Here is a 13636-nt window from a genome sequence, read left to right as displayed (position 1 = left end):
AGCCCGCCGTTCAGTAACCAGGCAGGTGGAGAAATGCTCGGAGAGGCGAGCCACCTGGGCCCCAGCCTAGAGCCCGCCGTTCAGTAACCAGGCAGGTGGAGACCCTGAGGACCACGGGGACACTCACGCCTTCTCGGTGCCATAGCTTCGGTAGTCGATGGCTGCTGCAATGCCCACCACCAGGGCCGGGAAGCAGTAGCCGCCCAGGTAGTAGTATTTGGTACGAGAGTATTCGCTCTCGAACACCTCCACCAGCAGCAGGTAGAGGTGCACACCTTCCAGGCACAGCCAAGAGAAGGCAGCCAGGAAGAAGTAATGCAGCAGGCCGGCAAAGATGGGGCAGGCGATCTGTGGGAGCAGCAAAGGTCAGTGGCTGTACCAGCTGCCTGTGGCCTCCTCTTGCTGCCCAGCCCCTGCCCCAGCTTACCTCATACTGAGTTTTGTCTATCCCAACCAGGAAGAGCAGCTCAGCCAGGAAGAGATTGATGCACAGGTTCTTGTGGATCGTGTTGCGATCGGTCTGCAGACCCCGCAGGAAGCAGAAGGTGGAGATGCATATGGCCAGGCAGACCAGGGAGATGACAATGCCCACCCAGGTGATGACTGACAGCAGTAGCTCATTGATACGGCCCTGGTACTGGGGGACAGGAGCAGGGGTACACTTAGGGTTTCTGGCTTTGTACTCAGGGCTTGTCCAGGTGCCAGCTGTAGGCAAGGACCCAGGCAAGGCCATGGGCCACTAGGCTCTCCAGTGCTGCCCACCCGGCCACCAAGCCAGCCCCCACCCCTGTGCAGGTGACGAGCTCACTTCCTCATGCTCTGGAAGGCTTGTGGAGAGATGACAAAGGTGATACCAGCTTGCTTCTCCAGAGTGCCTTGGGGCCAGATGCAAGGCCTCATGCCCCAGGCAAGACTGTGGCCCCCCATGGCCACGAGCTGGCCTTGCAGGCACCACCCATGCTGTGTGCTCTCTAGGATGCCATGCAAAGCAAGGCCAGCAACAAGCAGGCCCACTAGGAGCAGCAGAGTGCCGGCCAGCTTACGATCTCTCGGTGAGCCATGAGTACAGCGAAGTTGGTGAGATGGCTACAGGCACATGTGGTATGGGTCTTATTGGACTCCACCAGGCGGCAGCCCTGGGTTGACCAGTAGCCCAGCATGGAGCGCTCTGAGTAGTTCCAGAAGGAGCAATTCGCATTGAAGTGGTTCTTGGCCTGTTATATAGTGGTGGCCAGGGTGTCAGGACAGGAAGTCCTGTTCCCGCCCCACACCCAGCAACAGGGATAGCGACAAGTGTGAAAGAAGTGCCAGGGGCCCCAGGTGACTACCAGATCTATGGGACAAGTAGTCCAAACTGAAACAGGGGAGAGACAGATAGTCAGGCCCCTTAGGGAGCTGAAACGTACTCTTGGGTAGATGAACACGTGGTAGGGTAAGCGTCAGGGACTGGAGGGCTCACCTCCAGGTGGGCCACAGTGAAGATGACAGGGTCCATAAGGAAGACGCGGCTTGACTCCTTATTGATAGCCGCTGCAATGACCTGTGAGTTCACCACCAGGGAGGCACCTCCAGGGCCACCTGTACCTGCTTCACCCGCCAGCTTCACCGTTGCATTCTCCGTGGACAGGAAGAGGCCCAGGTTGTTGTAGAGGATGAAGACAACTTTGACTACCCCTGGGGAAGATGGCTATGATGAGATGTGGTGGCCACTCTCAGCTGTACCCCTCCATTCAGGCTCCGTGGCCCATAGGCATGCTGAAGCTAGGCTGTGGCCTAGGTGAAGGGGACTAAGGGACCCTTTTCCATAAGACCAGTGTTCAGCAATATCCCCGGCAGAAGCTGGCTCTTTGATCCACTCTTATTTGCTGTGTGACATTGGGCAGATCCCTAGCCACTCTGTGTCTCAGTCTCAAATGGCACAATGTACCCTTAAGCTGAGAGGACCAATAGCTCCCGCCTAGCTCTGCAAACTCAGGCCTTTGGGCTTTGGGTTATCCATGAAATTGGCTGGCAGATAAACCCTGTTTAAAGTTCATGACCATCGTGCACCATTCAGAGCTAAGCTCACAGTGCAAGGCTGGGAGTACCCATGTAGAGTATTACTGAAACTCTGTGGGGCACTGACCATTTCGGCTGTTCTGTTTGATGGTGTTGGCGGACAGCTGGATGGAGTTCTCACTGGGATACTCCTGGGGAAACACCAGCTCTTGTACCTGGCCCTCTGTGTTCAGGACAGTGACCTCCAGGACTGTGGAGCAGGGGCAGAAAAGGCAGGCTATTTAGTGTCTGTCTGTAGACTGGGCTCACACTACACTGTGAGGCCCCATAACAAGAGACTGCAGGCCCAAGGCCAGGAGCCCAGCACTCCCAGAGTTTGGGATTTGGTCCTGGGGTAGCTACAGCACTCACCCACGTTCTGTTTGGCAGCCAGGAAACGGGCAGGCTCCCTGACATTGTCAGCCAGCAGGAAGGCCCCTTCCTCCAGGACGTCTAGGAGCATGGTGGCTGTGTGCACCTGCTCTGTGGCATTCATGTCCTTCCAGGACTCAAGTGCCTCTGGCCGGAGCAGGTTGTCCACTGTCTCCACCACAGCCTGTAGAGTCAGTCCATGAGTCAGTCCCTTCCTCTCCCATCCCCACAGACCTCAGGCAGTCAAGGCCTCTGGTTCCTAAGAGCTGGACTTCTCTGGGCCTCACCTTGATATAATCCTTGCAGGTTCTCTCTCGCTTGTGCATCTAGAGAAAGAAATGTCGATAGTCCAGGTACTTCATCCCTAGCCCCAACGCTCCAACATCGGGGCCTGGAAAGATTGTTCCTCCACTAACTTGGGGCCAAGGAACCAGCCAGACATGTTCGTCAGGGACCCCAATTTCTCAGGACCACCCAGGTCAGTGCAGCAATGAGGCCCATTGGTCACTGTGGGGCGGCAGCAGGTGTGGAGACACCAGTCAGATAGTTCCTACAGGGCCCACCTTATTGTAGTTCTTGCCAGCTGATTCACGCTCAATGGGCCGCAGGGCCTGAAGCTGGGCATCCAGGATGTCTAGCAGCTGTTCCATAAGCTTCACAGATGAGGACACATCGCCAGCATAGATAGAGCCCCGAGTATGTCGGGCCAGCTCACTGGCAATGTTGGCTGCATTCTCTCCACTCTTAATCTGCACGAGGTAGAGAGGAGGGGGACCTCAGATCTTTTGGGGAATGGCCGGCCCTGCTCCACATTCCCTCTTAACAAGCCCTGCCTGCTTAGGCCCCCCTCTTCTCCCTGGCTCTGGCTTCTGGCCCTGTGTTCTCCTAGCGGCTTCCCTGGACTCTGGACAGCCTGCCTGCAAGAGGCAGTGGTTGTTGGTACCTTCTGGGCCACCTGGTTGACCCAAGGGGAGGTGCAGTTGCTGAGATCAGGGCCCCGGGGGTTCCAGAGCCCCAGGGCTGGGAGACACTGGAACGAGGCAATTCCTGTGGAGACAGACAAGGAAACCAAAGGGAAGGAGAAGAAAAGAGGCGGAAAAAGGAGACAAGAGTGGAGAACAAGTGGGTGAAGGGGATGTGGGAAAACAGACATGAAGCAGCCCATTCTGAGCCTCCCAGAGTTAGACCCCCAGCAAGGTTCAACAATGGAAGGCCCTCTTCACAAAGCTGCTCCCAATCTTGGGGTCCCCAGAGCATTGGTATGTGAGATACCTATTAGTCTTGTGTCTGTCTGTCCTGCAACTGGCTTGGTTATCTCAGCCAGAGGCCAGGAGGTGAGACACCTTCTGCAGCTCCTTGAGTACCTGTTCACACTGGAACCTGGCTGCACATAGTCTGGGGACATGACCCCTCCCTGCAGAACACCCCTCTTTAGTGAAGATGGACGAATGGCACCTGTGCTAAGCTGTGCTCTTGCTGTGTTTCCCCCAGCCCTTCCTGGCCAGCCATAGCCTCTGTACTCACCTCGAGTCCCCTTGGGGCAAGGCCTCTCCACCAGCATGCCCTGCTGGGTAGCTGGCCACTGGACCCGCCGTACCTCTCGGGGCTCACAGAAGAGCTCGGGGGACACATGCAGATTGGGGGCTGGGGGTCTCCGGGTGCTGGGTGCTGGGGCTGTGGCTGGAGGCAGGTCAGGTCCCAGCTGGTTGATGGCGCCCACTGGGTGCGTGGTGAGGGGTGCCCGGCGAAGTGGGGTGGTGGCTGCAGGAGAAGCTGTGCTGGTGAGGGGTGTGGGCCGGACTGTGGTGGTAGTGCTGAGAGATGGGGAAGTGGCTGGGCCTGGAAGATAGAGAGGATCTAAAACAGGGTCATACTCATGTCTGAGTCCTGGCCAACACATACCCCCACATCTTTCTGACCCACTTAAGTGGAAAGGTGTCATGGGTCCTGGGCCTTTCTGTGCTCAGAGGTCCCCTACATTCATGAGACCATGTACTCAGAAAAAGGTAAAAGTATACTGTGTGTCTCTGCATTCTGAGGTATCTCTGCAGAAGCTGAGACAGGTTGGGGTGTCAAGGCTGCTGAATGCAACCACCCCTCATCTGTGGCCCAGCTGATTCGGGTCTGGTACCTTACCTACACCTTCCCTCTGGGGGTCTCAACTCCCTTTAAACAAAGAAGGTTGCATAAGGCTTCCTGGAGTCCTGGGCCTGCTCAGAGCTGGTAATGGGCACCTGGGAGCAAAGTGAGACTCTAAAGGGGCCTCCCTGGCCCCACAACAAGCTTCTTTCTGCTTTGATTCTGCACCCAAGTGTTCCTGAACTACTGTGTCCAAGTGCACAAGTCAAAGCCCAGAGTTCTGGGGGTCCAGTTCTCAAATAAGAGAACTCTCCAGTCACCCAGTGCTTCTGTTTCTTCATCTTAAGACAAAGGAAGTAAACTGCCTGGCTTGTGGGCTACCAGCATCATGAGTTAGTAACTGTGTTTGGAAGTGTTTACCACATCCTATAGCTTTCTTTTTACCTCCTGATTCCCAAGAGCTGTACTATCCTGGCACCAAGGAGACTGGGGAATGGACACAAACAGGCAGACACCCCTCAGCAGCCATCCTCACCAGCACTAGGGTCGGGGGGTCCAAATTCCAGGCTGTAGCGGACCACAAAATAGTTGTTCCACACATACAGCTGGTTGTCCCGGGGGTTGTAGTCAACAGATGACACAAACTGGTAAGGATTGGGGAAGGAGAGGCTGATCGGCTCCTCACGGTTAGCATTGGTGTTGAAGGCATAGTCCACACGGTTGCCAGCTGCCTCGCTGTCATCGTCCACATACACAGAGCGCAGCACATAAAGGACTCCACACACCATGAAGGCGTTGGAGGCTGATCGCTTGTCATAGCCGGTTTCCCATGTGCCCTCAAAGCGCAGTGTGTAGGGGTTGAGCTGACTCACCACCAGCCGGCCGTTGTTGCCCTCAGTGGCATAGATGACCCACAGCCCATTCTCATCCACCGCCAGGTCAATGTCGGTCTTGCCCCCCCAGCGGTAGGGCGAGGTGTCATGGTAGTTGGCTGTGTTGATGACAGTTTCCCCACTCTTGATGCGCGTCCGCAAGTCGTACTTGACAATGTTGCGTGTGCGCTCCTTGTTGTAGAAGACTGCGCCATCATAAACCACAAAGCCGGTGCCGTCAACACGGTTGGGCAGCCGATACGTGGTGGTGTGGCGGGCAGCCACATAGTCTTCCCATGAGGCATACTCAGTCAGTGTGTCTGTGCGGTAGGGGATCCAGGGCATGACGTAGATGCGGTCACCGGCCTGCAGTGGGTCCTTGCACCACGCACCAGACTGGTGCTCCGACTCGTGTGTGGAGGTGGGCTCCAGCACCTTCTGCAGGGTCCCTGGGCACACGAAGACTGGGCCAAGTAGGTGGGTGGGCGGGCAGGGAGGCAGGGAGGAGCAGAGGCAGGGAGAGAGGGGAGAGAGAGGCAAGTTGGTCACAAGGCCGGGGGAGCCATTCTGTCCCTCCTGCTGCTGCAGTCATGGTTGCTTGGTCGGGCTGGTGATGGGAAGGGGGTTTGCAGGCTGGGATTCCCGCCCCCGCCCAGCTGCCCCTCTCCCTGGAGACCATCAAGAGCAGGGTTAGTGTGGGGAGGTGGCACCCTCTACCCTTCCTTGGCTGCTAGAGACCCCACAGGCTGGGGACAAAGGGTAGGCCAAAGCCCTCCTGGAGCTGTTCTGGAAATGATAAAGTGGGGATCTCCTGCTGTAGTGGAACCTAGCCTCAAGGTTCAGGAATCAGCACCCTGGCCTTCCTTCTCTGTCCCTATGGAAGAACTAGGGGATGGGAGTCCCATCCTTCACCGACCACACGGGAATGGACTTCAAAAAACACAACAATAACAAAACTTCACTTTCTTCCTCCTGCAAAAGCTGCAAGATAGAGTGATGTTTCCACATCCACTGTGGGTGTAGGCATACCCCGACTCCGGCAGGGAGGACTAGGACTATCTAACTCTCCTTAGCTCCCCCTCCCCCATGCTTCCTATGCTCCACCCTGTTGGCACTCGCCAAGCAGGTATCTGAGGAAGTCACTCCGGGAGGCAGCTCCCAGGTTAGGCTAGGGAGGAGGAATCCAGGCCTGCCCCAGCCGGCAGGGTCTCTGGTGGGGTCAGGTTCAGCAGCACACACTGATACTGGTACACAGGGGTGGAATGGGGACACTGAGAGTGACAGGACTCTCGGGATATTTGGGGAGGGGGAGCTGCAGGGAGAGGGAAGAGAGACAGAGGGGAGGGGTTTCCGCAAAGTCCTGGCTCCAAGGGAGGCGCTCTGGAGACGACCTGGGAAGAAAGGGTTAGTGCTGGTGGAGGAGAGAGGGGGTGAACAGAGAATTCACTCCAAGGCCCAGGCCCAGCTGAGGGTCCCTTCCAGGGGAAGTCCCAGGTCCAGCTCGGAGGGGGCAAGGGAGGGAACCAGGTGCTAGGATAAAGCCCCAGCCCGCCCCAGCCAGCCCCCACCTCCCCTGCCCAGGACCCTGATTTACCTGCGACCATCCCCGGCTCGGGAGGAGGGACCAAGGCAGCGCTGATGTCAGAAAGGTGGGGGGCCCCCGCCCCACCCCCCCATTCCCTGAAAAGAGGAAAACCTAGACTGCATCTCATTGGCGCCACTAGCCTGCCCACCCTTACCCTTCACAGCCCAGCACCACCTACCGCCTACCCCTACTGATCCAGCAGGTCAGCATGGCTAGTCTCCTCCAGAAGGGCTGGCCCCTCCCCTCATCTCCCATGGCAGAACCCACAGACAAGCCAGGGCTGGGGAGGAGTGGAGGAATCTATGGTGAATTCTCTGCTCCTGACTGGTGCATCACCAGAACAGTCAGCCCCTGGGGGTCAGGGAGGACTGGGACCTGGTGCCAGCATGGGAGGCAGCCCCAGTAGAGAGGGGCCCCAGGTAGAAACCAGGCCTACTGTCCACTTCAGTCTGGCTCTTCAGCAGGCTTGGGGGTGGGGGTGTGTTTGCAGCCTTCCCTCCCTTCACAGCACTAGGGCAACAAGCAGCCAGGAGCACAGCCCCTTCAATAGGAGGGCAGCCTCGGGCAGCCCCATGCTGGCCAGGACTCTGAGCCTTGGTATTCCCTTCTGTAGGGCCCGCACCCTCTGACCAGCCCACCTGGCCTCCATCCTTTGTCCTGTTCCGCTGGTCCCCGGCTCTACCCCATGGGGATCCCTGACAGGGACATGTATGTGTAAAGAGGGGCTGTGGGAGGTCTTGGGGCCTGAGCTGGTCAGAGGGTGTCAGGCAGGGGAGGAAAAACAGTTAGACTGCATCCCAGGGAAGGGGGAGAGGAGGACCCCTCCCCAGTACCCAATTCCCAACACCTCCCCTTCCTTCCCCCAGCCCAACCCTGAAGAGGAGATCCAGTAATGTACTTCCGAAGCATGAGCCTGCAAGAAGAGTGGCTGGTGCCAGGGCGGACTCAGGAGAGCAAAGGAGGGCCAGTGCCCAGGCCTGAGATGGGCCAGGCAGGAGGGGGAGGGGAAGGGAGCAGCTCAGAGGGACCCCACCCACTCACTGGCAGGGATGCTCCACAGACCACCTTAATTTCAAGGTGAAAGGGACCCTAAAGGGCTATCTCATTGCTTGCCCGCTGCTACCTGCCCCACCACCAAGCCCCACTAGCTGGGGTACTCCCTAGCCCTTAACAGATAGCTTTGTTAACCATGGGGCTCCCTACAAGAAATTATGGGGCCTGTGGAAGTTCCCAGGACACATTTGTGACTCCCACCACCCCTCCCTGGTCCTCTCCCACATCAGCCCGGAAGAAACCCTGACTGCAGCTTTGCAAGTGTGCAGAGACAGAACCCGCTCCCGCCACCCACTCCAGGAGGCCCACCCCCACCCCTTGTCCCAGGGTTTTGGCAGGATGCCCCCTCCCAGGGTCTCAGGATAGCTGATAACCCTTCCCAGGACTAGGCTCCTGGCTGGTCAAGAGGGGTGGCAGGTGGGGAGACTGGTGCTCCATGTTCCATAACAGCTCTGGGCCTTGGAAACGCCAAACCAGAAGAGCTTAAGCCACCAGGACCCAGGGAGAGAGGAGGAATCTGGACCCCAAAGGAAAAAGTGTCCCGTCCACCCCACCACCCTCTACAGGAAACTTTACAAAAGGTGTGAGGGGAGAAGAAAGAAGGGGGGGGCTGAGGGAGAGAAAATGCTACCAGGTGCCTGTGGGGGCTGGAGGGGAGCCCCCCCTCCCCACCCGCCTGGATGCTTATATACTTCTCCTGAGGGAGGCAAAAGAAATGAGAGGTCAGGTCCCCTGCAGGGACCAGGGACCAGAGAGGAGGTAGAGATGAGAGGGAGAAAGAGACAGAGAGGGAGGGATATCACTGGACCAAGTGGGGGTGGGGAGAAGACGGGGCTGGAAGGGTGGGCCACATGAGTATGGTACAGGTGGAACAAAGTGTGAGTTAGGGGGTTAGCATTGGTGACAGTGCGTTTACCTTTCTGCTCCACTTCTACTTTAAGCATCGGAAGAGAGAGAGAAAACAAATTGAAAAAAAAATGCGCAAGAAAAAAAGAGAAAAAAAAAGATTAAATTGCTTTCGTTTCTTTTCTGGTCACACGCCCCCTTTTCCTGTCCTTCCTTGATCCTGTTTTCCCAACCCCTTCTATTAGCATCAGTTCATCCCCCACCCCCAAGTCCCTTCCTCTTGGGGTAGGATGGGGCAAGAGGGTGCTGGGGAGACAGAAGGGACAGGGGAACACATGGAAGGGGAAGACGAAGAGACGGGGCATGGCACACACAGGCAGGTGGACAGAGCCCTCAAGCTGGGGGGCCCTGGGAACAGAGGGATAGGGAGGAGCCCCAGCTGGGAGCTGAGCTTTGGCTGGGGGGACACCAGGCAACAGAGAATAGAGGAACCTTGTGTGCTGACCCCCTGCTAGAACCAGGGGCTGAGAGAAGGGGTTCAATGTCTCTGGGGCCTGTGTCCCGTTCCCAGCTAAGAGCACAGATTGAGATCTTCTGCCTTTGAGGAGGCCCCACCTCAGTCCAGCTGCGTTCCTCTAAGGCCTCCTGACCCCAGAAACGCATACAGAGGGCAGTAGAGCCAGACATAGACAACAGAGGCAGACAGGCAAGTGCCCTTGGCCTTGGACAGAGCCAGGGTAAGGGAGACAGAGGCATAGAATTAGATGGGACACAGACTAGGTGGGACAACACATGGCAGAGAGGCTTCCACACTCCTTGGAGGAGAAGGCAAGCTCATGGCTCAGCTGCTCTGCCCAGCCCACCAGGGCCTAAAAGCCCTAGCTGCCCCCTGCCCTACCCACCGCCCTTGATGACGCACGGGTGGCACCTAGGGAGGAAGGGAATGTTAGGCTGTGCTCAGCTGCAAAGCAAATCCAGCATTAGTCCAATGTCTGGGGTCCCCACACCTCAAGTGACCCCTCCAAACCCTGTCCCCTATCCCTGCCCCACCCTTACCAGCACTGGGGTCACCCTGGCCTCTGAAGCTCAGGGCCCCATGGCTGCCTAGACTGCTCCCTGCCACACACTCTGCTGGAGTTCCACAGGGGCCCTGTCTGGCTCCCCAGCGCCTCACCCAGGGCCTGGTTCTCAGGACGTACTTAGGGAAGGTTAGGGAGTAGTACCCAGCTTCCCTGTCTCTCTCCTTAGTTTCAGTGATTCCTACACTCCAACCCAACCATTTGGAAGGTCAAGAGCTAGTTCAACTGGGTGCAGCAGCTCTTCCAGCCCTGCTCATCACATCCACCCTGTATATGCCCTGTCTTCCAAGTCTCAGGCCTGTGCCCTCCTCAGTCTGGTGCTGCCATCCCCGACCTGTGCCACTTTCCAACCCCAGAGTCCTTGGTCTTCCTTGGGTTGTGTCCCCTGGCTACACTTGGGGGCTGGGTTCCAGGACTCAAAGCTCCACTCCAGGGTCTGTGGTCTTTCCCCACTTTTCCTGTACCATCTATTTGCTTGGGATTCCACACAGACCAGAGCATTTTTCTGCCCAGTGTCTTTCTGGCCTCTGGAGTAACTGGGTTCATCACATGCTACTATTTTTATTTTGGTTACCATGGCATTAACAGCAATCGTTAAGTGAAAAGCAGTCACAATGACAGCACCCAGGGCTCAAGAGGGGCAAGGACATATGCTAGGCACCTCATAGGTAGGACTTCCGGAAACCTGTCTACAGCTGGGGAAACCAAGGCTCAGAGAAGTGAGGCCCTGCAGCCGACAGAAGCACTGTTCTCTTGGCACCCACGGCCCGGGCCACAGCAGCTTGACTCCCATGCTGTCTCTATTCGCAGCACTAGGGACAGGCTTTTGACCCCTCCCCTATCACAGAGGAGTTAAGAGGCTCAGGTGGTGGGAAAGAGTGTCCGTACCATCACTGAGCACATCTTGAACCAGGCTCGGGGCTGGGTGCTGGGGGGTGAAGTCGCAGCCTCTGCCTTCGGGGCTTTGCTCCTGGGAGTGGACTCTGGCCGCAGGGCCGAGCGCTTGTTACTCCTGATCTCCAGGACTCACGCCTCCGTCTGCAGCACCCGGAGAAATTAAGTCATTTGCTGCAGATTTCAGAGCCAGAAAAATCAAGAGCCTGGTCAAGCCTCATGCCACCTGCCTGCCCTCTGTCCTACACTTGTCACCTCCCACCTCCCTCCCTCTACCCCAGCTGTGGGGTGGACAAGTGTCCCCAGTGCTGTGGGGAGGCTTCAGGGAGCAGATGGACATCCCCCCAGGCGGTGGCTGAAGGCCTCAGGCACTGAAAGGAAAGGGCGAAGACTAAAAGAAAGTTACGAACAGAAGTGAGCCTGCTCCCCAGCGTCCTGGCATCACCTGCGAGGAGAAATCAAAGGTTGGGGGATGGGGAAGGCTGGGGTGGCAGGGGAGAGGAGGGAGAATTACTGGGTCTCCTGCTCCCCTGCCCTCCTTACTTGGACACCCTGGTGGCCCTGCCTCCTCCCCCTCTGCCGGGAGGCCCTACCTCCAGGCCGGCTATGTGAAGCCAGGTGAGAGAGGAGAGAAGGGAGGAAGGAGAGTAGGCAGGAAGACAGGTGATGTTAAGGCTGGGTGCTGAGGAGGAGCACCCCTGTCCCTGTCTCTGTCTGCTCCCCTTGGTCAGGTGCAAGACAGCCAGGCTCCTGGCTCCCAAATCATCTCTTTGGGGGGCACTCTCAGTCCAACATGGCGGCACTTCTTCTGCCGACAGGAAGTGCTTACATGGTAATGGGTAAATCAGCCAGGCATTAGGAGACTGTGGAAGATACCCCCAGACTTTCACAGCAGCTCTGTCACTAGGCTTCAGAGAGTGGTCTGTTTGTCTAGGGGACAGAGTATGGCTCCATGACGTGGAAAGGGTAAGAGGGGGTGTCTGAAGGGAGACCAGAAAGGAGGAGTTGGAAGAGGGAGGTGGTGAGAGAGAAGAGCAGGTGTGTCCAGCATCTAGAGGGGGAACGGGTATGAAAGGAGGGAGGCAGACATATGTTGGCATGCTGTGGGAATGTGGCCTTGAAGAGCTTCAGCAAGCAAGGGGCACATGACAGACTGAGGTGAGCTGGGCGGGTGATAAAAGACTGAAGAAGGTGCCCTAGAGAAGGGGACAGAGTCTGTGGAGTGGGAGGGTAATCATCAGTGTGGACAAGAGTGTCTGTGAAAAGAACATGTAGGTAGGAGGAGGCCTGCTTGTCCCCGTGCCGGGCCCACAGATGTATGGTATGTGTGCTGGATCAAGGTGTCTCCTCACTTGCTTTGTGGGGGAAGGGCCCGTGTCAGCATGAGGAACAAGATGACTCACTGTAGGGGACACAGTCGTACTGCACCTCCAGGTACTTGTAAGTTCCGGGACAGGGATCAGGAAAGGCGTCAGAGCCAGCTACCACCACGCACTGGGTTCGGTTGTTGCACCTACAGAAAAGAGAAGAGGAGCTGAGGAAGATAGACTCAGACTTGGGAGGTTCTGGGGTCAAGGGGCAAACAGAGCGCTCCAAATTGGGAGGACACAGGGGAGTGGGAGACAAAGCTTTGAGCCCTGTTGTTTCCTGTCTGCTTCCTCAGCTGGGGGGCCATCCCCCTCACACAGCCGCCCCTCACTGCTTCATCCTGCTGTCCTAGTCAGTACTAGTACATCGTTGGTGCTCCTCTTCAAATTGACTCAAAAGCCCCTGCATGCCCTTTACGGATGCACAGGATGCCACACGTGATTGGTGCTTTTGCAAACACATCATCCCAAAGGTACAGTGTTCACTTCAGCCCTAAGGTGGATTCTGCCACCTTCTGGATAGAGCAGCTGAGAGGATTTGCAGTGCCACGGCTAGGAAGACTCTTGGATCCCCACTGGGAATCCGAGTCCCTATGAACCTCAGGGGTCTGGCTAGTAGAAAAGGAAGCCTATTTAACAACTAAAATCTCACTGCTGTCTGTACCTGCAGTCAAGGTGTCTGTGATATTCTATCTTCACTGTCAACTTGACAATTTAGAATTGCCTAGGAGACTGGTAATGCACACAGCTGGGCAGTCTATGAGCATCTTTTCTGAGAAGATTAACCCAGGGGAGTAGACCTACCTTGAATGTGGGCAGTACCATTTCACTTGGTGGGGGCTTAGACTGATGTAATAAAGGGGGAAGGCCAGACGTGGTGGCACACACCTTTAATCCCAGCACTTGGGAGGCAGATGGGTCTCTGTGAGTTCAAGGCCAGCCTGGTCTACACAGTGAGTTCCAGGACAGCTGGGGCTACAGGGAGACCCTGTCTCAAAAAGACCAAAAAAAATTAAAAAAAAAAAATAAATAAAGGGGGAAAAAGGAGAAAGCCAGCAGAGCACCCACATTTCCTTCTCCGCTTCCTGACAGCCATGATGTGCTCTGTTCTGCACCCTCCCTGTTGTTATGGATGGAACTCTCTAAAACCACGAGCCAAAATAAAACCTTTCCTCCCTTAAGTTGTTTCTGTCAGGTCAGAGACAAGGAAAGTAACCAATACCATTCCTAGGCCTTAGGCAGCCAGCAACCTAGGGATGGAACTCAGTAAAACTTGAAAGGCTCTGCCAGCGTGGATGAACCTGTGTCTGTCTTTAGTTCTACCTAGAGCCAGGGTGTGCTAACTACTAAGGCAGAAGTCCAGCAAGGGCTAAGTGTCTTTCAGGGAGGCTGAGAGTGCAGGCTAGGCCTGGGAGGGTCTGACTCTGTCTACCCACTCCATCCCTCTTTTTT

General features: G+C 56.5%; 1 protein-coding gene across 9 annotated transcripts in view; it reads right to left on the bottom strand.

Moving 5' to 3' along the window:
- Nucleotides 1–13636, bottom strand: part of Adgrl1 (adhesion G protein-coupled receptor L1) — a 66270-nt gene that overhangs the window by 7896 nt on the left and 44738 nt on the right. For 2 of the 9 annotated variants that reach the window (XM_008855408.3, XM_029557405.1), the window contains exons 4-16: nt 12221–12330; nt 8915–8932; nt 5024–5824; nt 3934–4266; nt 3353–3456; nt 2973–3158; nt 2697–2735; nt 2410–2593; nt 2126–2248; nt 1460–1674; nt 1044–1214; nt 428–637; nt 128–348 (exon numbers count right to left, since the gene is read on the bottom strand). In XM_008855408.3, the coding sequence (XP_008853630.1) occupies nt 128–348; nt 428–637; nt 1044–1214; nt 1460–1674; nt 2126–2248; nt 2410–2593; nt 2697–2735; nt 2973–3158; nt 3353–3456; nt 3934–4266; nt 5024–5824; nt 8915–8932; nt 12221–12330 (2715 nt within the window). Of the gene's footprint in view, nt 1–127; nt 349–427; nt 638–1043; nt 1215–1459; nt 1675–2125; nt 2249–2409; nt 2594–2696; nt 2736–2972; nt 3159–3352; nt 3457–3933; nt 4267–5023; nt 5825–6954; nt 7041–8914; nt 8933–10811; nt 10962–12220; nt 12331–13636 lie in introns of those variants that run through there. The other 7 variants (XM_017794942.2, XM_008855410.3, XM_008855413.3 and 4 more) reach the window with 7 other exon arrangements.

The sequence above is a fragment of the Nannospalax galili genome, unplaced genomic scaffold (genome assembly GCF_000622305.1).
Source record: "Nannospalax galili isolate Female #2095 unplaced genomic scaffold, S.galili_v1.0 scaffold47, whole genome shotgun sequence".
Lineage (NCBI taxonomy): Eukaryota > Metazoa > Chordata > Mammalia > Rodentia > Spalacidae > Nannospalax > Nannospalax galili.
Note: the sequence above shows the minus strand (reverse complement) of the source record. Positions and strands in the feature narration are given on the sequence as shown.